Source organism: Sinocyclocheilus rhinocerous, unplaced genomic scaffold, assembly GCF_001515625.1.
Source record: "Sinocyclocheilus rhinocerous isolate Xijiao unplaced genomic scaffold, SAMN03320098_v1.1 scaffold792, whole genome shotgun sequence".
Lineage (NCBI taxonomy): Eukaryota > Metazoa > Chordata > Actinopteri > Cypriniformes > Cyprinidae > Sinocyclocheilus > Sinocyclocheilus rhinocerous.
In genome coordinates this window covers 884,359-907,134 of record NW_015626872.1, presented here as the reverse complement: position 1 = coordinate 907,134, position 22,776 = coordinate 884,359, and the positions used below count along the sequence as shown (strand labels likewise).

At 37.9% G+C, this 22,776-nt stretch overlaps 2 protein-coding genes across 3 annotated transcripts in view; one reads left to right on the top strand and one right to left on the bottom strand.

Moving 5' to 3' along the window:
- The window catches only part of bsk146 (brain specific kinase 146), an 11,786-nt gene extending 980 nt beyond the window's left edge, over positions 1 to 10,806 (top strand). Inside the window, exons 2-4 of the mRNA XM_016527208.1 lie at positions 4,960 to 5,155; positions 7,854 to 8,056; positions 9,738 to 10,806. Of these exons, the coding sequence (XP_016382694.1) occupies positions 4,984 to 5,155; positions 7,854 to 8,056; positions 9,738 to 10,532 (1,170 nt within the window). The 5' untranslated portion in view covers positions 4,960 to 4,983 and the 3' untranslated portion in view covers positions 10,533 to 10,806. The remainder of the gene's footprint in view (positions 1 to 4,959; positions 5,156 to 7,853; positions 8,057 to 9,737) is intronic.
- Positions 10,807 to 16,318: 5,512 nt separating this feature from the next.
- LOC107719702 (uncharacterized) lies at positions 16,319 to 20,423 on the bottom strand. 2 transcript variants are annotated; one of them, XM_016527191.1, is made up of 5 exons: positions 17,986 to 20,422; positions 17,813 to 17,906; positions 17,411 to 17,460; positions 17,184 to 17,255; positions 16,319 to 16,622 (listed from the first exon to the last, which is right to left on the bottom strand). In XM_016527191.1, the coding sequence occupies exons 1-4, from the start codon at positions 20,167 to 20,169 to the stop codon at positions 17,211 to 17,213; spliced, it is 2,373 nt and encodes a 790-aa protein (XP_016382677.1). In that variant the 5' UTR covers positions 20,170 to 20,422; the 3' UTR covers positions 16,319 to 16,622; positions 17,184 to 17,210. The 2 variants fall into 2 exon arrangements, with proteins under 2 accessions (XP_016382677.1, XP_016382683.1); XM_016527197.1 differs by lacking the exon at positions 16,319 to 16,622 and adding an exon at positions 16,963 to 17,037 and having other exon boundaries at positions 17,986 to 20,423.
- Positions 20,424 to 22,776: the final 2,353 nt, after the last annotated feature.

Sequence of the window (22,776 nt, the reverse complement as noted above, 5' to 3'; positions counted from 1 at the left end):
TTAAATGGATGCTGTCAGAGTCCGGATGAAAAATGAGCAGACCGGTCTGGGGAATAAGAGTGTTTAGATGCTGATCTCCTCTAGCGGACGCTGGACAGCAGTGCAGTTTACATTCCCTGGCTCTGAGCTCTGCTGCTGAATGCAAACACAAACTCATGCAATGCTTCAGTTCTGCACATTCGTCTTCTGTTTGAGAGAGACAGACTGATCTCTGTTTGCACATGCCTGCTGGAAAACAGCAACCACACATCCATCCTGCGCATTCTGGGGAATGAACGTTAATGTGCGATAAGGGATTTGCTGGCTTGATTGTCTTTCACACCCCTGTGGTTTGAACACAAGGTGCGAGAGTCACAGTTTTTAATTATTAAAGCCGCTCCACACGACCTCCTGTTCACTGCTTGCTTCACTAGATATTTACAGTATTGTCCAACATCTTACAGTCGTCCACATGCTCATTCTTCAATCAGTTTTAATAATAAACATGCAATCATTAACAAATTAGCACCATGTTTTTGGATATAGTGGTGATACTGTGGATGTGTATTGTTAAAAACAAAATTTTTCCAGTTGTATTCTGAAGTGCCATGGCATGTTAATGAATATAGTTGCATGGTATGTTTAAAAAGTACCACAGTATACAGACATTATACCATGGTACTGCCACAGTAACTGACTTCTGGTATTTCCCCTGCGAGTCTTTTTAATTTAAATGTCTTATGCAATGTGTTGGGAAATTGAAAAGCTTAATTGTGAAAAAATGACTTTGAAGAGTGAACATTTGAGAAAGACTGAACCATAGAAATGGACTAAATGGACAGTATTTAAAATCTAAATATTGAGAAAATCTCCTTTAAAGTTGTCCAAATGAAGTTCTTAGCAATGCATATTACTAATCAAAAATTAAGTTTTGATATATTTTCGGTAAGAAATTTACAAAGTATCTTCATGGAACATGATCTTTACTTAATATCCTAATGATTTTTGGCATAAAAGAAAAATTGATAATTTTGACTCGTACAATGTATTTTGGGCTATTACTACAAATATACCCCAGCGACTTAACACTGCTTTTGTGCTCCAGGGTCACAATTAGTTGCAAAGGTCAAATGCCATGTGCCTCTTCTCTATCAGCAAAAGCTTATGCTTGGCTTTCTACCAGTCTTCCATCAAAATCCTTCACCATCGTGTGTGTGTGTGTTTTTTTTTTGGGAAAATGCACTGCTACTTTCCCAAACCCCACTGAGTCCTGCAGAGCGGCAGTGACATGAATATTCTAGTGTGGAAGCACTGAGAGAGAACAGAGAGATTAAAGGCCCATGTTTCACCTCCCTTGACTTTCCCTTCCTTTTCTTCCCTCTTGTCTGCGTTTTCCTGGCTGCGGCTGCGATAACCGTGGAGCGAGCGGAATGACAAAATAGCTGGCGCGCGGGAATAAATGAGCCATTACCGTTTCACGCTTTTAAATGACTGTCTAATGACGAGAAGCAGAGGAAGTCTGTGCCTGCTTTGTGTGCAAAGAACGTCCTGTACCTGAATGTGTACACCAGCATGTCAAACTTTGACATTACAGCAGAGATCTTCTATATTTGCATCTCTCTGCCTTGAGCTACACATAGACTCGCTCGCAGATTTGACCCGGTGAGTCATATTGCACCAGCCATGTTCTGCGCTCTTTATGAAGTCCTGGTGCGAATGTGTCAGATTTGCAGACTGCGTTTGAAGTCTGTTTAATAAAGCCTGCTGCAGGTCATAAGTGAGGGATTTGAACAAGTCTCAAGTAGGGGTTGAACGACTTCTGATTTTTTAAAGTCGACTTTTATGTGATGAAAGTCGAGTCGAAGTCGACTAGTCGCTGATGACGTCATTAATGAACAAATAAGTCTGGAGCTGAGACTGGAACACCTTGTGCACAGCTATGGCATATGACACAGCGCTGCACACATGGCTATTGCTCCTATAACAGCTCTTTTTTTGTCAGTTCTTTTGTCTTTGGGTCGTTATATTTCTCACAGATTTCTGCTCGTTCTAAATCAGATACAGATAAAGTAGCACAGTAAAGATTACATTAATATGAATGCATTAGTGAGAGCGATTGCGTGTGTGAATTAATTCTACCTGGCAGCGTCTCTCTACTAGTAGTGAAGCTGTGGGATTTGGTTATTAAGAAATATATGCTTGAACTTTTCAGTTTCTAAGCTATTTTATTGAGAAATCACAGAACAGTGTTGACAATACATTTCTGCGCTGAATGAACTGTACGCGCTACTGTCTGTAGCCAATGTGTGTGTGTGTTACAGTGCAGCAGCGCATTAGATTAGAACGGCGATTAATTTACCTGTGCAATAAGATGTTTAAAACGTGCCTTCTCCCGTTCAATTTCGAGCATCCAGTAATATAATCACACAGGTCTTGTGGAGCGCTTTCAGAGTATGCATTTATTTGTCATTTTAACTGTTTGGAAACAGAGCGTAAATGTGGAAGTCCTTCCAAGATTTCTTATCCTGTTGCGCCCTCTATAGGACCATCGACTAGTCGACGTCAAGCTTAAAGCATCATGGCAGAGCATTGAAGTCGACTAGTCGGTGCAACCCCTAGTCTCAAGTATTTAGCATGCAACTTGTCATGCACCGTTAATGTGAAAGACAGCTGAAGTCATGCCGTTTGTTAAGGAGAGGTGAGTTATCTAATCATCCACTCTGAGCACCTTAGCAACCCACATTTCTGTGCCCCGGCAACCACCCAGATCACCAGAGCCTTGCATTATTCAGAAATATGTATTGATGTTTTCTGTGCATGCAGAAGTGAAGGTGTCATGACATGTAATGTGTAATGCAGGTGTACGATCGATAACATAAGCTGTGAATAAGAAAGTCTGTTCCATTGTCGAAGTCGTTTCAAAATGAAGAATTTGTCTGTTTATTACTGTGGAAACTGCTTTGAAACATCCTGCATTGTATAAAGTGCTATAGAAATAAATGTGAGTTTACTTGACTCACACCAAAACCATCACGGCTGTTTAACCTGCAGTGCTAAGCACTTCTGCTCCACTGGCAGTAACTAATGGTTTATGCTGCTGAGGGACAGATGGGCTGTGATTCAGGAATTATGTATGTATCACTGTTTTCCAATGTAATAATAAGATTAGAATGAGTGGACTTGGCTGATGTATAAGCCAGACTGAGTAATTGGGGGTAATTTAACTATTTTGACAACATCGAACAACGGTTGTGGCTTATTAGGTTAGATCTGTTCCTTGAATCTGATTGGCTGAGTCGTTCCAAGAGTGCTGATATCCCTGTCAAACAGCAGCGGGATGTTCGTATCACTCCACTTGTTTGTTTGTTCCAGACAGTCTCTGTTCGTGGTGGGGATTTTTCATTGACTCTTTCTGCAGGTTACATCATTACTTTGTGGCTTATTAGGTTAGATCTGTTCCTTGAATCTGATTGGCTGAGTCGTTCCAAGAGTGCTGATATCCCTGTCAAACAGCAGCGGGATGTTCGTATCACTCCACTTGTTTGTGTTTGTTCCAGACAGTCTCTGTTCGTGGTGGGGATTTTTCATTGACTCTTTCTGCAGGTTACATCATTACTCTAGTAGGTGACTTGAACTAATTCGTTCAAAAGGCAGATTCGTTTGGGAATGAAACGGGTGACTGAGTTACTGAATCATTCATTCAACCGTTTTATTCTAAAACGCTGAGTCATGTGGGAATGAAACGAGTGACTGAATCACTGAATCATTCATTCAACTGTTTCTGCCCAAAACACTGATTCATTTGAGAATGAAACAAGTGACTGAGTTGTTGAATCATTCATTTAAACGATTTGTTGAAAAACACTTATTCATTCAGAAACAAAACAGGTGACGGAGTCACTGAATCATTCATTTAGCTGTTTCTCTCCAAAACTCTGATTCATTTGGGAATTAAGCAAGTGACTGAATCACTGAATCATTCATTCAACTGATTTGTTTAGAAACACAGATTTATTCAAATTATAAAAACATGTGAGTCACTGAATCATTTGTTCATCTGATTCATCCAAAATCACAGATTTATTTAGAAATAAAACAAGTGACAGTCAGTTGTTTCATTCCCGAATAAATCAGTGTTTCTGAAGAAATCAGCTGAATGAATGTTTCAATGACTGAGTCATTGAATCACTCACTCAACCAACTCATCAAAACCCTGATTCATTCAGGAACGAAACGGCTGAGTGAGTCATTGAATTATTCATTCAACCTTTTTATTCAAAACACTGATTCATTCAGAAAACGCTGCATCTGTGTGTTGCTCAGTAACACGTTATGCTTGATTCTGCTGTCGTTCTGTAATGGCGAAACAGACAAAGTAATTGGCAATTTTGTGTTTAAAAGTTACTGAACTTGTTGAACGGTACGCAATTAATATCGCACTCGCATAAATGTGTAATATCTAGCAATTTTTCTCGGTCTTCTCTTTATGCTGATGGTTAGATATTCTTACGTTGAAGCTCAAGATGCATTTTGGATCATCTTAAATCACATGATCAGTAGGTTGATGCAGAAAAAGTGTGACGTAACAAATACTAAATCTTCTAAAATTAATTTTGAAGTAATTTGACCATCTTATTCAATCGGTTACGCAACAGCAGGTCAGATCTGACTTGCAAACAGTCGAGCTCTGCTTTAAAATGTAACAAAATGATAAATATTCAGGACGGAGCCTGTAAAGTTCAGACGATTATAATATTACATAAGCCACTGCACCCAAACACTGCCAGAGCGAGGCTGCTGAGGCATGAAGCGCTGGAGAGATCAGCAGGTTAGATGAGGGGAACTGAAATCCCTCTCCTCAGAGGACGTGTCCCTTATCTGCAGGATAATTACATTCCCTGCGGCAGACCACTGCTCAGTCCTCAGCAGAGGAAGGCGGCTCCTCAATTGAAATGCGTTTCCTTGTTCTTTGTGTTGCAGTAAGGCAGAGCGACCGTCAGCAGAATGAGCTCCTCTCCCGTCGTCTCACGCGTGTCCGTCGACATCCTGGAGGAACTGCAGCTCTTCGCAGCTCAAAACCTGGAGAAGGTGGAGGTCAACAAATACTATGAAGTCATACGGGAGCTGGGGAAGGGCACCTACGGGAAGGTGGACCTTGTCATCCATAAGATCAGAGGTACAGCACAGTTACAAACCAGCGGTAGTTTAGTTAACTTAAACTAAAACCATACAAAACATTTTCACTACATTAAAATAAACATAACTTAAGTAAAATACTTGGATCTTATTTTATTTCATTCAGTTGTGAAGGTGGCATTTCTCATTTCATTTGGTATAAATTTAAGCATTAAAACTAAAAAACTACCTCAATAAAAACAATAGATACCTTAAAAAAAAAATATATATGATGTCACAATATTTAACTAAGAAGATGTAAATAACACATTTGCAGTACGTAAAAACTAATATTAATTTTACATATGTGAAATTATTTGAGCACATTATTTAGAAATTTTAATTTCATGAAATTTCTAAAATTTTTAATGAAATTTTCATTTTCATTTTAAGTAATAATCATCCACATTTGTAAATAAGAGTAATGCGTGTGTGTGTGTGTATATATATATATATATATATATATTAGGGCTGTCAGTTTAATGCATTAATTAGTTATGAAGAAAAACGCAATTAAAATATTTTAATGCAGTTAACACACTGGCCCCGCCCCCAGACCTGTACATCATCTTACATTTCATACAGTTGACTGTTGACAAATATGATGCTGGGTAACAACTCCATGAATGCAGTTATGCCCTAAAATTCAAGATATTGAATGAGTATGTGTTTTTGTCTCATATTTATATCATACGATATCACACGAGCAGGGAGAGCAGTATTACACGAGTGCTGATTTTGTCCCGAATATCACGAGTTTAAACGTGATTTTATAAACAACAGTTCAGTAAATATGAAGTTGATATTATGTTATATATTTTAAACACAATATTATGTGTTTTTGCTCAATCTTGCAGAGAAAATATTACCTTTAAGCCACAGCAGAATTGTTGCTAGTCTCCAAGCAAAACAGGGGTGTTTAGTTTCTGAATGAATCCGCGTTTTGAACGAATCGTGTGAATCAATGATTCAAAGATCCATTCATAAAGTGAGCCGTTTACTTAATTCCTGAATGAATCAGCCGTTTGAACGAATCGAATGTCTCATAAAGACATTTACCGCCACCTGCTGGCAGATTAGTTTCTTATTTAGTGTACTATTTCATAAAAATAAATAATAATAATAAAAATAAAAACGTTAAAGGGATAGTTCACCCAAAAAAATCATTCACTCACCCTCATGTCGTTTCAAACCTTTCTTTTGTGGAACATAGAAGGTATTTTGAAGACTGTTGGTAACAAAGCTGTTTTAGTTACCAATGACTTTCATTGTATGAACAAAAAATACTGAGATGTTTCTCAAATTATCTTCTTTTATGTTCCATAGGCCGTTGTGGCCTAAATGTTTATGTGTAATAAATGTTATGTTGTCAAACAAAATATTTCTTTCTAAAGATACAATTTGAAATGTCTACTTGATACTTTCTCATTTAAAAAAAAAATTGCTTTAAATAATCTTTTGTGGGTACTTTCACAGTCAAATTTATTTTGCGATTAATTAAATATATACAGTATATATATATATATATATATTGAAACCAAATGCAATGAGAAATGAAATGAGAAACGTTGCCTTAGCAACTATATCTCTATTTTTATACCACTGACAAAGGTGCTTTAATATTTTACAATCTCTGTCAAATGTTTAAACTTTTAAAGATCCATTCATAAAGTGAGCCGTTTACTTAATTCCTGAATGAATCAGCCGTTTGAACGAATCGAATGTCTCATAAAGACATTTACCGCCACCTGCTGGCAGATTAGTTTCTTATTTAGTGTACTATTTCATAAAAATAAATAATAATAATAAAAATAAAAACGTTAAAGGGATAGTTCACCCAAAAAAATCATTCACTCACCCTCATGTCGTTTCAAACCTTTCTTTTGTGGAACATAGAAGGTATTTTGAAGACTGTTGGTAACAAAGCTGTTTTAGTTACCAATGACTTTCATTGTATGAACAAAAAATACTGAGATGTTTCTCAAATTATCTTCTTTTATGTTCCATAGGCCGTTGTGGCCTAAATGTTTATGTGTAATAAATGTTATGTTGTCAAACAAAATATTTCTTTCTAAAGATACAATTTGAAATGTCTACTTGATACTTTCTCATTTAAAAAAAAAATTGCTTTAAATAATCTTTTGTGGGTACTTTCACAGTCAAATTTATTTTGCGATTAATTAAATATATACAGTATATATATATATATATATATTGAAACCAAATGCAATGAGAAATGAAATGAGAAACGTTGCCTTAGCAACTATATCTCTATTTTTATACCACTGACAAAGGTGCTTTAATATTTTACAATCTCTGTCAAATGTTTAAACTTTTTGTTTGACTGGTTTCATGGATAATTTTGGTAAACATGTGCATTGTTAACATTATTATGAGAGGATAACAGGTGTTCTGAAATTAATGCATACAAGAAAAAACATTAAACATTGAAAGAAACAATGCATGTATTGAACATGACTGTTAATATCTATATTTCTATACAAACTCAAACATGTTTCTCAGTTTGTGAATACCTAGATATAATTGTTTAGATTTATTTATTTCTGTTCAAAACTAGGGCCGTCAGTAAAATAACTGTCTTTAGTAAGCAAAAAGAACGTTAACCAAGTATATATGCTTTAATTGAATAATTCAACAAAAGAATTCAGCCGGCATGTTTTGTTTCCCTCAACCTATAGGTACCAAGATGGCTCTGAAGTTTCTAAAGAAGAAAACAACCAAGCTGAAGAGTTTCTTGAGAGAGTACAGCATCTCGCTCTATCTGTCTCCATGTCCCTTCATCATCAACATGTTTGGCATTGCGTTTGAAACAGAGGAATACTATGTTTTTGCACAGGAATATGCGTCGTCCGGTGACCTGTTCGATATCATTCCACCACAGGTAATGCAGCGACAATTAACGAGCATAATGCACATGAATAAAGCAAAATCATGATTTACGCACCCTCATGTTGTTCATTTTCCCTGGAACACAAAAGTAGTGACTAATCAAGACCCAAAATATACAAAAAAGCCATAAAGTCAAGTCACCTTTATTTCTGCAGAGCTTTATACAATACAGTTTGTTACAAAGCAGTTTCACAGTAATAAACAGGAAAATAACAGTGTTATAATTCGTCAATTATGAAACAAATTCAGTGCAGCTATAAAGCAGCAGACAAAAGTGTCATTATTCAGCTCAATTCAGTTTAGTGTTGCAAAGTTTATCAATTACAAAACAACTTTAATTCAGCTATAAAGAAACTACAGAAGGTAATAGTGTTATTATTCAGCTCAGTGCAATAAGTGTCAGTGTTGAAAAAAAAATCATCAATTCTGAAATGAATTCAATTCAGCTGTGTTTCTGAATTGTCATTATTCGGCTCAATTCAGATTCATCATTGAATCGATTTAGTTTAGTAACAGTGCAGTGTTTTAAAGTTCATTATTTATAAAACAAATTTTATTTCATCTGTAAAGCAGCTCTACACAAGACAGCACTTATTATTCAGCTTAATTCAGTTCAATTTAGATTCAGTTTAGTCAATAACAGTGTCAATGTTTATCAATTATAAAACATGTTCAATTTAGCTATAGAGAAATTACAGAAGATAACACTGTCATTATTCATATCAATTCAGTTCAATGTTGATTTAGTCAATAAGTGTGAAGTTTGCAAAAATCAATCAATTCTGAAACAAATTCAATTCAGCTGTATTTCTGAATTGTCATGATTAATCTCAATTCACATTTATTGTTGAATCGATTTAGTTTAACAACTGTTAATGTTGCAGTTGATCAATTATGAAATTCAGTTTCATCTGTAAAGCAGCTCTACAGAAGACAAGAGTCATTATTCAGATCAATTCTATTCAATGTGGATTCAATTTGCTTCAAACTGTCATTATTCATATAAATTCAGTTCAATGTTGATTTAGTCAATAAGTGTGAAGTTTGCAAAAATCAATCAATTCTGAAACAAATTCAATTCAGCTGTATTTCTGAATTGTCATGATTAATCTCAATTCACATTTATTGTTGAATCGATTTAGTTTAACAACTGTTAATGTTGCAGTTGATCAATTATGAAATCCAGTTTCATCTGTAAAGCAGCTCTACAGAAGACAAGAGTCATTATTCAAATCAACTCTATTCAATTTGCTTCGTTTTGTTCTCATCTGATAGTGTCAGTGCAGTCAGATCGCCAATATTACTAGATATTTTCTTTGAAACAATACGTTTATAAAACATAGTTCATATTCAGCCAAAATATGTCATTTCAACGCATGATTGTGGGTGACCTGCCATTTACTAATCATTACGTCGTTCAAAACCTTTCTGAATTTCTTCTGTTGAGCACGAAAGAAGATTTTGAAGAATGTGCTGAGAGTATTTTTTCCATACTATGTAAGTCAATGGCTACCCTCAACTGTTCTTGTTTTCAAAATATCTTCTTTGATGTTCCAGATTACAGAATTTTCGATTTTGGGTAAATTATCCCTTTAAATCGTGCTTAATACAAGCTCGGACCGTGATGATTTTTGTTGTGTCAGTGACTGATTCTTCTCAATCTTCTTGCTCAGGTGGGTTTGCCGGAGCCGGTGGCGAAGCGCTGCGTCCATCAGGTGGCCATTGCTCTGGACTACCTGCACTCCAAAAAGCTGGTGCACAGAGACATCAAGCCCGAGAACATCTTAATCTTTGACAAGGAGTGTCGCAAGGTCAAGCTTTCGGACTTCGGCATGACGCGGCGCGCCGGCGCGCCGGTGAAGCGTGTGAGTGGCACCATCCCGTACACGGCCCCTGAGCTCTGCGACACGACCAAGCACGAGGGCTTCTGCGTGGACTACAGCACAGACGTGTGGGCCTTCGGAGTGCTGCTGTTCTGCATGCTGACTGGGAACTTCCCCTGGGAGAAGGCCATGCCGTCCGACACTTTCTACGAGGAGTTTGTGCGCTGGCAGAGGCGGCGGACCGGCGCGGTGCCGTCGCAGTGGCGCAGATTCACGGACGAAGCCCTGCGCATGTTCCGAAAGCTCCTGGCCCTGGAGCAGGAGCGCCGCTGCTCCGTCAAGGAGGTGTTTGCGCATTTTGGCCACCGTTGGATGCTGGATGGCCAGGCTGGCGGAAGCCACCATCAGGCTGCGCTGAACTCTTCGTCTGAGGAGGAGGAGCTGCTGGTGGACCGTATGAAGCAGCAGACCCTGTCTCCAACGGCTTCCAAGACCAACGGCATGGAGTCGGGAGCGGCTCACCACTTCACCTCCGTGTCCACGAACAGCTCTGTGTCTTCCACCAACAGCTACGAGCGCTCGGCCAGAGACAGCCCGCCTAGCAGCCGCATCCTGGTCACGACGCCGATAGAGATCTGCGTGTAGAGATCCAACTGCTGGCGAAATTAATGCGCGCACAAGCAGACGCATCCATAAGAGACTCTAAACTCTCATGTACATCTGGAACGGAGTCTCTGTTACAACTAGGGCTGCACGATAAATCGCATGCGATTGTAATGCGCATCTCGTCAGTAAAGCCGGTTCTGTGATTAGTAGTAAATCTCCATCACTTGCTTTCAGATAGAGCGGCATTTAATTCATCTGCGAATATGAACGCGATATTGTGTAGCTTGTCAGTGAACTACGGCTCTGTGTATTAAATGCCGCTCCATCTGAAAGCACATGATGGAGCATGCGATTTATCGTGCAGCCCTAGCTACAACGCAAAAAATGACGAACTTATTCTGTTCGATTCTCCGGTCGGCTCGACTAACATTCCTAACAGAGATTTGCATCTAGAAACGGTCTGCAAAGAAACGTTGCACTGAAATACCGTGCAGGTTGTGCATTCTAAAGACCCGTTCACACCAAGAACGATTACTATAACGATAAATATATTAGTGTCCACACCAACTGACGTACTGTTTATTTTAAGCGTGCTGCTGTTTTGTTGTCTGCTGCTTTAAATGCTCAACTCTTTGAAGTCAGATGGATTCTGATTGGCTATCAATGTTTTTATTGTTCATTTGTTGGAAAAAACGTTCTGCAAGTGATTACAGCGATATCGTTCCTCTGTTCCAGCTAACAGGGAATGTTCTCAGAACTTTATGAACAAACATTCTTCCAGTAATGTTAATAGAACGTTTGTTTAACGTTAACAGGTCTTTAATGACATTGTCAAAACGTTAGCAGAAAAACATTATTTATACATCTTTCATGGAAGGTTTTTTCTGAAACGTTTTAGTTGGATGTTCGTCTAACGTCTAACATCCAGAGAGCTTTCAAAAGTAACATTTGCAAAATGATAAAATGGAATGTTTCCTTAACGTTAATGTATAATCAAGAAAAAAGTTTTTAAAATATTTTAACGTTTAGAAAACATTCAGAAATAATGTTAGTTGTTAACTGGAATGTTAGTAAAAACAATCATTCTGAAAGTGGTTCCAACAATATAGTTTTCTTGGTCCAGCTAAGCTTCTCAGAACCTTGGCTAATGTTCATTTAGAGTTATGAACAATTGTTCCTCCTATAACATGAATAGAATGCTCATTCAGAGTTATTTAAGATTTAATAATGTTCTCAAAATTTTAGCACAAAAAATTATACATCGCTCATGGAAGGTTTTTCTTAAACATTTTAGTTGGACATTGATCTTTTAAATGTTAACGTTTTGTTCAGAGAACATTCAAAAGTAACGTTCTCATGTTTTCGAAATGATAGAATGGAATTTTCAAAACATTTAAAAAACTGAACATTCAGAAATAACATTTTCAAAAGCGCTTTCACATCTTAATGGGAACATTAGCAAAATGTTCTAAGAACATATTTTTCTTTTCTGGAGTGTCATTATTGTTATAGCTGGAGTGTGGACTTATAGAATTAGAATGATTTTTAAAACGTCGTAGTTCTAGTTATCATTATCATCTTTGGTGTGAATGGGCCTTTACTCATGGATAAGCAATGAACCAATAAATGCGTGGATTGAACATTTGAATCCAGTTCCAGCTCAAAGAAGCTTGCGGGAAGAATTTCGAGGGCTTCCTCAAAACGTCTCTAAAGCAATATATGAAGCAAAAAAAGCAAAAAAAAAAAGAGAATATCTGGGATCTTCATTCTTGTGAGGAATTCATCAAATAAACATTTCAGTGAATAAGCAAACTGATAACTGGGACATTGACGATGTTTGCCGTGGTAATATGTGAGTGAGTTTGTGTGCGTGTTTGAGATTTAGTGCGTACGAATTATTTAAAGCCTGGTGTTCAGTGCGTGCAACCCAACGAAAGCTTTTCCAGAGGTTCACGACACTGATCATGATCACGTGACAGATTTTGCATGTACTCGAAGTATTTCTAAATCTGACTTGTAGACTGTTGTTTTGAATTGACTTAATTTATCAGGATTCTTAGTATTCAGAAATATCTATTTTTTCAGTTGCTATGTAGTGATTAACAAACATCGATATTTTTCATTTAATTTGAGTACTTTAGCACAGATGTGCCAAACTTATTTTTGAATGTGATGTTCTTGTGGCAGATGTGAAGGTCAGCTGCTACATGAATTTAAAACATGGTAACACGAAGGTTGTTTAGGAGTATTTTTTTTATTTCTGAGCGTTCAGCTGTGATTGCTTTACGAGTCGGACCTTGTGCACTGGTTGTAGTGGTGAACACTATGTATTTGAAGACTGACAGGTTGAAAAGATGTATTTTTGCCTACTGTACAATGTTGTTTTCTTGGTGTTCCCCCTTTAAAGTCTTATATTTTTTCTACATTGGTTTAAACTAAAACTCAAAACAGAGCGCAGATGTGCGCAAGCATTCACGTTCTAATAACTGCATGACCATGATGAAAAAACATTGAAGATATGTGAGAATTACTGTAATGTGAACATTTTTGCTGTCACAATTTCTTGCATAATGTTTCAGGGTGAAATTGTAGTAGATGACGTAGGGCAAATCATCCAGCCAGCCAATTGAATCGTTCGTTTTGTTGTTGTGTTTGTGTACTGCTGTTGTTGTTGTTGTTGTTAATTTCTCACTGATCAAGAACTACCTGATTGAAACACCTCACACCTGCGCTGCTACTGTCAGGTACTGAAAGCGATTATTTTCAGGCGAGGTTGAACGGAAAGTCTTACTAAGAAGTTCAAGGCCTTGGAGACATGCAAAAGGGTTGTTTTAATTGGAATTGGTGTGTTTTATTTTATGCTACATGTCTGCATGAGCTTTCAACACGTATTTGGGAGTATGTTCGGAGAAAAAAAAAAAAAGGTTAGCTATAGTCGTATCAACCTCTTTGCATCAAAAGTGGCCCATCAGAGCATAAATATCCTGTTCTTACATATCGTAGACATGCAGCTCTGCTGGAAACTACACATACTGACCATCAAACGCCTTCAGTAGTGCTTGACCTTGTTTTAGTAACGAATGAAAAGACCTGGAGATTTTGGGATCGGTCAGCCGTTGCCGTGCTGAAGCGTTTTGGTTTCTGATGATAGTTTTGATTTCATTAGCCATCAGAGCTTTCAGTCATCAAAACAGTCTAAAATCTGTCTTTGCAATACAACTGTCTTCCTGTAAGTGCAGACTTATTCAGAAATAAATCTTGACAGAAATGTGCACTTGTTTGTTTGTCTAGGTTTGAATGACTGGTTTTGGCTTTAATCTCACAATTCAGAATGTTTCTCGCAGTTGCTACTTGATATCTCACAATTCAGACATTTTTTTTCTCCATCAGAATTCTAAGTTTACATCTTGGAATTCTGTCTAAATTTCACAATTCTGGCTTTTTTTCCTCACAATTCCAAGTTTGCATGTTACGAATCTGACTTCTTTTCTTTCTTTCTCAGGATTCTGAGGTTAAATTGTACAATTCTGACGTTTTTCTTTTTTCACTTTTGCATCCCACAACTTTGACTTTTTTCACATTTTGCAATTCTGAGTTTGTTTCACAATCCTAACTCAGGATTTAAATGTAATAATTATGTAATAATATTTTTCCTTGTAATTCTGAGTTGAAAGACTTGAAAGTCTGACTTTTCTCCTCAGAATTCTTTTTTTTTACCTGGAATGAGTTCACATTTTGCAATTCAGATTTTTTTTTTTCTGAATTAAATTTCACAATTATGACTTTTCTTCCTCTGACTTTTTTCGTGGAATTCCGAGTTTACATCTTGCAAGTCTGATCTTTTTTCTTCTTTGAACTCAAGAGTTAAAATTCTGACTTTTGTTCTTGCAATTCTGGCTTCTTTTCTTGGAATTGCGAGATATAAAATTATATGAAAAATAACAAAAACATTTTTTTTATTTTTTTTTTAAGTTTGAATTGTGGGAATTAAAATCTCTCTCTCTGGCAGAAATAAGCATCCATAAATGTTATGTAGAAAATTATATTTATATATTGCTAGCCATATTAATCATGATAAAACTATACGAGTAAATACAAACGAGTATCCAACAGCACATTAGGCAAAATAAAAGAAGCCAGTTTATTACACTGACCAACTGGGTTTAGTCAGTTCAGGTTAAATACATTTTGGGGTAAGAACGTCAACAACAACACAAAAGAACCCGGCTCAACCCTGAGATTAAGATCGGAAAGGTTTAACGTTTGAGAAAAACAATGCAAACAAAAACGGATTTTGGTACATTTGGTAAGATGCTAAAATGTGACAATTCTGTGGTGTAAAAAGGTCGCATTAGCAGTTAAAGAAAAAACACTTAAGCAAAACATGGTCAGGTCAAACTGTCTGAATAATTTTTTGTCCCAAATTTTTATCAATTTCACTGGTAGTCCACTGTATGAAGAATATTTAGGTGTAATTCAGTATGTCACAGTTTACTTTATTTTGCTATCCTCACTTACATCTGTCTGTCTAGATAGATAGATAGATAGATTGATAGATAGATGGATGTCATATTTGTTAACATGTTTGGAAATTTATTTTTACTTAATAAAGATGCCATGCTTTTTTTTTTTAAAAAATAAATAAATAAAAAGGTGAAAATTAAATAAAAAAAAAAAAAAAAAAAAAAAAAGACATTTGCACAAGATTTGTACAGATACAGTCCTGAACAAAAATACGGCACAAAACACGAGTACATTAACATGAGCAACATTACAGGACTCGACCTCTCAACACACAAGCTGCCAAAGTACATCAGGCTGTATTTGGCACAGATTCATCTTAAACTTTGGACAAAAATATTGACATAAATAGTCTGTACACATAAGGTGTTGTTTAAATGCACTGTACATTTACAGAACGAGCCTCCAAATCCTGATCTCTTTCATCAAACGTAAAGCAAGTGCTTCCTGGGTAAAAGTCATAAATAAACTGATAGTGATTTGTCTTAGCAAGGCAGCAACAAATTAATAAACCGCCTTTAGAAAAGAATTATAGATTAACAAACGGCATTGAAACATTTCACAACTGTCGAAAGGAAATCTTAAGGGCACCTGAAGTTACAAATCCAAAAAAAGATGCCATCGCATGAGCGGTTTCCAAACTTTCCTACAGGTCATTTCTGACGGCATCAAGGTGATATATCAATACTAACGCAGGCTTATCATTTACACTAGTTAACTGTCTACAAAATACAGATTATGTAGAGGAGACGCATGTAAGTGCATAGAACAAGAAAATCCACTGGCTGTGGTTCAAATGAAGTTATATCTGATGAACTGGAACACTAATATTCAGCATTTACAATACATGTTTGGATGTTGTTAATTATACAATTAATGTAATTGAAAATGAAGATTAAACGCAGGCACACGTTCACAGAGCGTCTTCCACACTTCATGATGTAAGTGTGTAAATGTGCCGTCATGCTGGAAGAAACAGATCCTCATTCGAGACGCAGATTAAGAACCGCATGAAAACTTTGGGCTTGAATTATGAAGCCAACATACTAATCTCGGACAAAAATAAATCATCATCCTTTCACATTTTGTACACAAAGTGCCCTTCTTAACTGCTTGCTAGCCGTTGGTTCCACAACTTTTTTATGCTTCCTTTTACAAAGAGCATTTTTTATGACTAGACGCCAAATGAATAGAAAGTGTTGAATTTACATTTCGACAAGCAGTATATTTAAAATTCAGTTGATAAAATTTATTTTCTTCATAAATTAAGACAGAATGAAACAATTTCCAAAAAAAAAAAAAAAGATTTTGCGCCAACATATAAATGACACATTTTGTAAAATCATATTGGCAAATAAGACGAACACATTGTGCTGTGGTTCTTCTGCTTTGTGCAATTCTCTCTGACCTTCCCCACAGTCCTCACATCGAACCTCGCAAAGCCACTTTGTCTTTAGTGCGAGTCTCACAATTGAACAAAGTGGTGTTTGTGTGATAGTGACGGTGTTATGAGCAGTGCAACAGCACAATTATTAAGGTGTATGGGTGTTGGCCCGTTCTGTCTGAAGGTCCCGCGGAGGAACACTGGAGTTAGAGGTCAAGCGCACTCTGTGAGGACAGAAGAGAGCTTCACTATTAAATACTGGATTTGCTGTAATATAAATTGTGCTTTTTATCATCTGAAATGTGCTACGACTTATAATGCAATTAACATCAAGCACGCAAAACATGCTCAAAGCCATACATTTGTGATGAAAAGATGATGAAAAATGTCATTATAAAACAATCAAATTATAGAGGAATTCATTATAAACATATTTCTTTGGCAGTGCATGCAACATTTAATGCCATGATTTTATGAATATAAGACATTCTGCTCTGATTTAAGAACCACTGAAACCCTGTGTAAAAGCAAAGCATAAATTAATTTATTTAAAGCAAAACTTGTGGCATGTGGGAAATGCACTGTACAAAGAAACTTCTTCTGAATACCAGCAAATGTAAAGGAATTGTTGTGGAGTGACTGAAAAAAAATGTTTATAGCATTTATGTTCTCTGTAAACCGACACGCCTGTTGTTTCTTCTCTCAAAAATGCAATTTTGACTTAGTCACGTGTGACTTATTTTCCAGACAATACGGTGTACATGTATTGAGTGAAGCGCTCAAACCTTGCATAGCGTCCTCTTTCTCCTGTGTCACCTGTTGATTTGACGATATGATGATCCTTTAATGGATTTGTTCTAATGCATCACACAAAAAAAAAAAAAATCTGACAAATTTGAGGAATTCACACAAAGCACATCTTAATGATAAAATATTTAAATACAAATAAATGCATAAATCAAATAATTAAATATTTTTGTGAACCGTCATCTAAAACACATTTCACATATACCTTGTGCTTTCTGCATTTCATTGAGAAATTATCCTCGTTTAATACACAACCTTTAAAAACAGGAAAGCAAACACATCAATTAATTTCCAAGGGTATAAAGTATACAGTTCTAGAAAAAATGCAGGAAGTTAACAGCAAATCATAATAAAGAATGAAATATATATTCTATATTTATATTATATTTAAGTTTACATCATATTTTTCATGCACGGGCAGATTTGCATGTTTATTTTCCATATGTGTCTGACCACAAGTTTGAACACGTCTGCTTAGCAAATGCAGACACAAAAGCTGCTGTTAACAGGCAGATCAGCATTTTGATGTTTCGGACCACAATAAAACGTGTGTTTGTGTGTGTGTGTCTATTGTGCAACAGAATGCAGAGGACTGCTGATGACTTACCGGACTGCAGTGCACACGTGTAGTGGTATTTGTTCGGGCAGCCTTTGAAAACGCAGCCCAACGTCGCTCCCCTTCTTTGACACGTCGAACAAACCTAAAAAAAATACCAGACGGTTGAGTGTCATTACTGCAGGCTGCAGAGCATTAAAGAATCTGTGTATCTGTAATCTTACCGACGCTTTCGCCAACCTGACCGCATTTTCCAGCCCGTACAGCTTTCCCCGAACCAGAAAGACGCTTGCGGACCATATCGCGCAGTCCTCGTGGAGCCAGTGCTCGTTAGCATCGAGAGGAACCACTGGAGGACTGAACCAATCGGTGTCACCATCCATCCTGGGTCTCTTAGATGAAGGACTATTGGACGACTGGCTATCGCTGGTCCAAAGAGACTCGGTCCATCTGCCCGGAGCAACACGTTTCCCTCGAACAGACGAGTCGGAGTCACTATTATCCTCTTCCTGTGGATTACAAACCGCTTTAGAGGCCGATTTGAAACCTTCAGGGTAATACGGTCCATGCAAGTCTCCGAGGTCCATGGCATTGGCCGAGCCGCCGCAGAGACAGCAGACCAGAACATCCCGCTGTGTGACGTCCACACAGACCCGACCGTACTGCAATCCAGGCGTCACGGGCATCTCACCGGACGCAAACCCGCCACACGCCCGCCGCTTTCCCTGCTTGATCCGGACGCTGTCCTCGGGATAGTTGACCACCGTACAGATGGGGAAGTCTTTGATCTGCATGCGCACATAAGGCGCGAAGGTCTCATCCCGCACATCCTTCTTCTCCTCGTAGTTCAGACATTTGAGTTTGATTTCAGGTTCCTGTGGCGAGAAAAATGACGCACAGCCGACCGTGTGTTTCTTTCTCTTCCATTTGGCAGATTTCTTCAGGCCTTGTTGAGCCGCCATTGGTTTCTGATGCTTGACTGGTACTGAATGAAGGTTTCTTATCCTTCCGGAGGATTTTTTCGTTGTGCGTTTTACAAATGCATCTAGCGTCTTTGCAGAAGTTGAGGTAGATAGTGTGGCTTTACGTCTGCTTGAACGTCTGACGTCGGTTTCTTCTGACGTCTTTTTCTTCTTCTTCTTTACATCCTCCACATTGCGCATCCTTTCCAGCACCTTTTTCTTGGACTTGCTCTTCTGAGCTTTTCTTTTACACACGCGACTCCTGATGGGATGGATGTCTTGAACAATGGCTCCCATTCTTACACCTCGTTTAGCTCTCGGAGGCAGTCTTTTCCTCTCAAGCGCGAGCGAACTGCCGCTTGTTTTGAATGCATCTGTGTCGGTTTGTTCTGCAGATGCATCGTTGAGATGCACGGACTCGGTGTTGCACGTTTTGTCAGTTTTCCCTGTTGGTGTTTCTGGCGATTCGGTCTCAGCTGCCTCCGGCATTGTAGAATCAAACTGCTCTTCTTGCTTTGCTCCACTCGGAGAACTCGCAAAAACATCCTCTATTTGCGCCGCCGACGGAGACTCAGGATCCAACGGACTAATGAAGTCTTGGTTTAATGAAATGGCGAAGCCGTCGTTCGGTAAAACCACCGGCTCCTCGGATCTGGAGATGAGAAAGACGAGCTCCGGATTGGCGTTCCGGTGCAAACCGTCTGCGTTCGCGCCGTCGTCCTCCGGAAATCCTCCCTCGAAGGGTCCGACGTTCCACAGGCCATTCGCAGCTCTGTTTTGAAGCTCACCCACGCTGATGGGGAACCCGCACTCGCTGGGATCGGCTTGTAAAGATTTGAGCGTTTCCAAAGCCAGGTTTTCCACATCTTGCATATCCGGAGGTTGTTGAAGGTAGCAGAACGCCGCCACGTTTTCCACGACCTGAGCCGGCGACATGAAGCCGAACTGATCGCAGGCCGTCAGTCCGACCGGTACAGACACCTGCTGGAGACAGTGTTGGTCCACCGAAAGCGCAGCATCTCCGGCATCCGTCACCAGCTGTCCGGCATCATACGCGGCGGGATGCAGCGCAAACGCCTTGCTCAAGGAAGGAACGCCGTAGATCGGGGAATGCTCGGAGAAGACGTGCGACCGGCTCACGTAGGAGAGCGTGACGGTCGTGTTGGAAAACGCATTATCCGGTTGGATCTGGTCTGTGGGAAGCGGAAGAGGTTCAGGGTCGGTTTCGGGAAGCAACATCCCATTGCTGGTCCCAGGATTGACAAACCAGCCCGGCGTCTGGACGACATGCAAGGCGTCGATGGGGTTGGCTTTCAGAAGGCATTCCTCGGCGTTCCGCGTCAGATCGAAGATGTTGGGGAGGCTGCAGGCGGAGGACAGATCCTGTGGCTGTAAACCATCCGAGTTGCTGGGAGGCTCTTCCATATCAACTGAGAGCAGAAACATGAGGATCAATTTTATTAAAGGGTCATGAAACCCCGTTTCAGCACTGGTTAGTTCTCACTACAGTTTTAAAAAATGCTAAAAGAGTGGGCGTGGTGCGTAGCGGGAAGAGAGGAGACAGACAACACACACAGCTTCGGGTTCAGAAGTCCAGAACCACAACCATTTGCACTCTGCATCGAAAGCATATATATGAACACACAGTTGCACCTCTGATAACCTAAGGCTTATTCTGCAGCGTTTATATAAGCCTTTTGACGGCTTGTGTCACAGAGCTGTAAAAACGGTTACACTCACTAAGTGAATGAATCGCGTTTGTGCCGAACTCTTATTGCAAAGCAAAAACAAACGCTCTCCTTTCTTCGATCCATGAACGTTTCTCTCAGTTAATGTATGCGATCTCACAGTCTGAAGCGTCTGTCATAGCAAATCAACACATGCTGTTGTGAATAATTAAGCGAAGCTTCTTCTCATAGGATAAGAACACGCAGTCTCATGAATAATTTAATAGACACCGACGCGTCAACGATGTACTATAGTCCTTTGCCACGTCACAAATTGTGACGTCAACACGATGTAGATTTTAAACCCGGAAGATGAAAATAGCGCAAAAACGCTTAAAATTAACCAGTTTTCTCAAACAGTTAAAATTATCGGATGCTAACATTGTCTTCTATAATGTGCAACACAAACACCTCTGCTAAAATCTCAGAAAAAGTAGTCTGGGGTTTCATGACCCTTTAATAAGGCACCATTAATTTCAACAATCTTTAACCATAAAAAATAAAATATTTATTACAATTAAATAAATAAAAAAGTTGCATTAAAAATGCAAAAGCTAAAATAACAACAACAATAACAATAGTAATAATTAAAAGAATAAAACTGGAATCAGATTTTCTCTACAGCGTTTTAATTTGGACTTGAAAACTGCTGGGAGGCTCTGAGAGCAGAAACATGAGTGCCAATGTTATGCATTTAAATTTTATTAAAAAAATTCACCACTAAAAACAATGCAAGTTGACCAATGTGCTTTGACAATAACAATTAAATATTTAATTAAAAAAAAATGCAAAAAGCTAAAAACTAGATTAAATACAATAATAAATATAATAAAGCTGGTCATATGCCAAAATATTAGAAATATGTCTTCAAACTGGATTTGAAAATCCTGAAAATTATGTTAAGGTCGCTCTAAATTATCAACATGACTTGATCATATTTTTGAACCAGTTTAGATTCATGCAATCAGTGTCAGAGCCATTTGCGCCATAGTGGAAACTCTTTCGGGTGCAGCCGCTTCTGTTTGAGTAGAGTGGAGCTCGGACTGAATAATGCATGAAACGGGAGCTTCTCATACTTTTGGGCTCCAGTGGTTTTGGTCACGGCTGCGCTGCTGTGCTGTCAGAGTGAGCCATTGCGCAGCATTATGGGACTTTTGTAGTCAGTCCACTCAACGGTGTAGTTATTATGCGACACAAGATGTTCCTTTAAAGCAAAGAATTGTGATGCATCTCTTTGCATTTTTACTTCAGGATTCACACATAGCTGGAACAATGAATTTCTAAGAGTTGCTGTATTTGAAAGCATCTTCCAGGTCTAAAAGCACATTTTGAAGTCTTTCAAATGTTCCAGGTTTTTAATGATTGTTGGGAGCCTGATAGTTGGTTCCTTGAAAATCAGTGCAAAGAAGAAAAAACAAAACACAAACATTTTTTCCCCCCTTCTCAAATATTAAAATAGGGTACTCATGAACATTTGATTGTAAATAAAAGTAAACTAATAAACTCTTTATTGAATATTTTAATTTATTGCTTATTTTTTAAATGATCTTTTGATCAAAATGAATGTGCAATTAATTTGATTATTCAGGACATTGTAATAAATTAGAATTTAAAAAATGTAACGGATTCACATCCCTAATTGTCGTATAATTTCATTTATAAATACATGACTTATAATATAAAAAAAAGCAACAATACAGGGTTCCTACTTCCGGCATGTTGTATGAAAGTAAATTTAAAACGTTTTAAAGACCTTTTTAAGACCAAGTAAAGTTTGAACATATAACCTTCAACAGATTTCTATTACTTTTTAACAATTTCTTCCAAATAAACACAAAATTTAACAAACCACTACAATACATAAACAACTTTTACTGTACCTTGATCAAAACGCAAGTGTCTTTTCTTCCTTAGTATTTTTGTCTTGTTTTAATGTCTAAAGATTCTTAAACTTCTTATCTCTTGAGAAGTAAAATGACAAAAGTGAGAAATTGATCAAAATGAAGTGAGTTTATGGTTTAAACCAGAACAAATATCTGCTAATGGACATGGAATATTTTCATTCCAAAAAAAAAAAAAACTTAATTCAGAGGGAAAACACTTTCATTTCCCACTCCCATATATTTCTTCTTGTTTGAAGTATAAACTCATTTTTTTCCCTTTTCTCACAAAACAACTTACTCTCGCAAAATTTCTTACATTTGTATCTGAGAAAAAAAAAATCTGAAGATGTACACACATTTAATGCAAGACTTTCCGCTCTTTTAAGACCAGCAGACACCCTGCAATATAAATAAATGACAGATTAATCAGTGCAAAAGAGGGT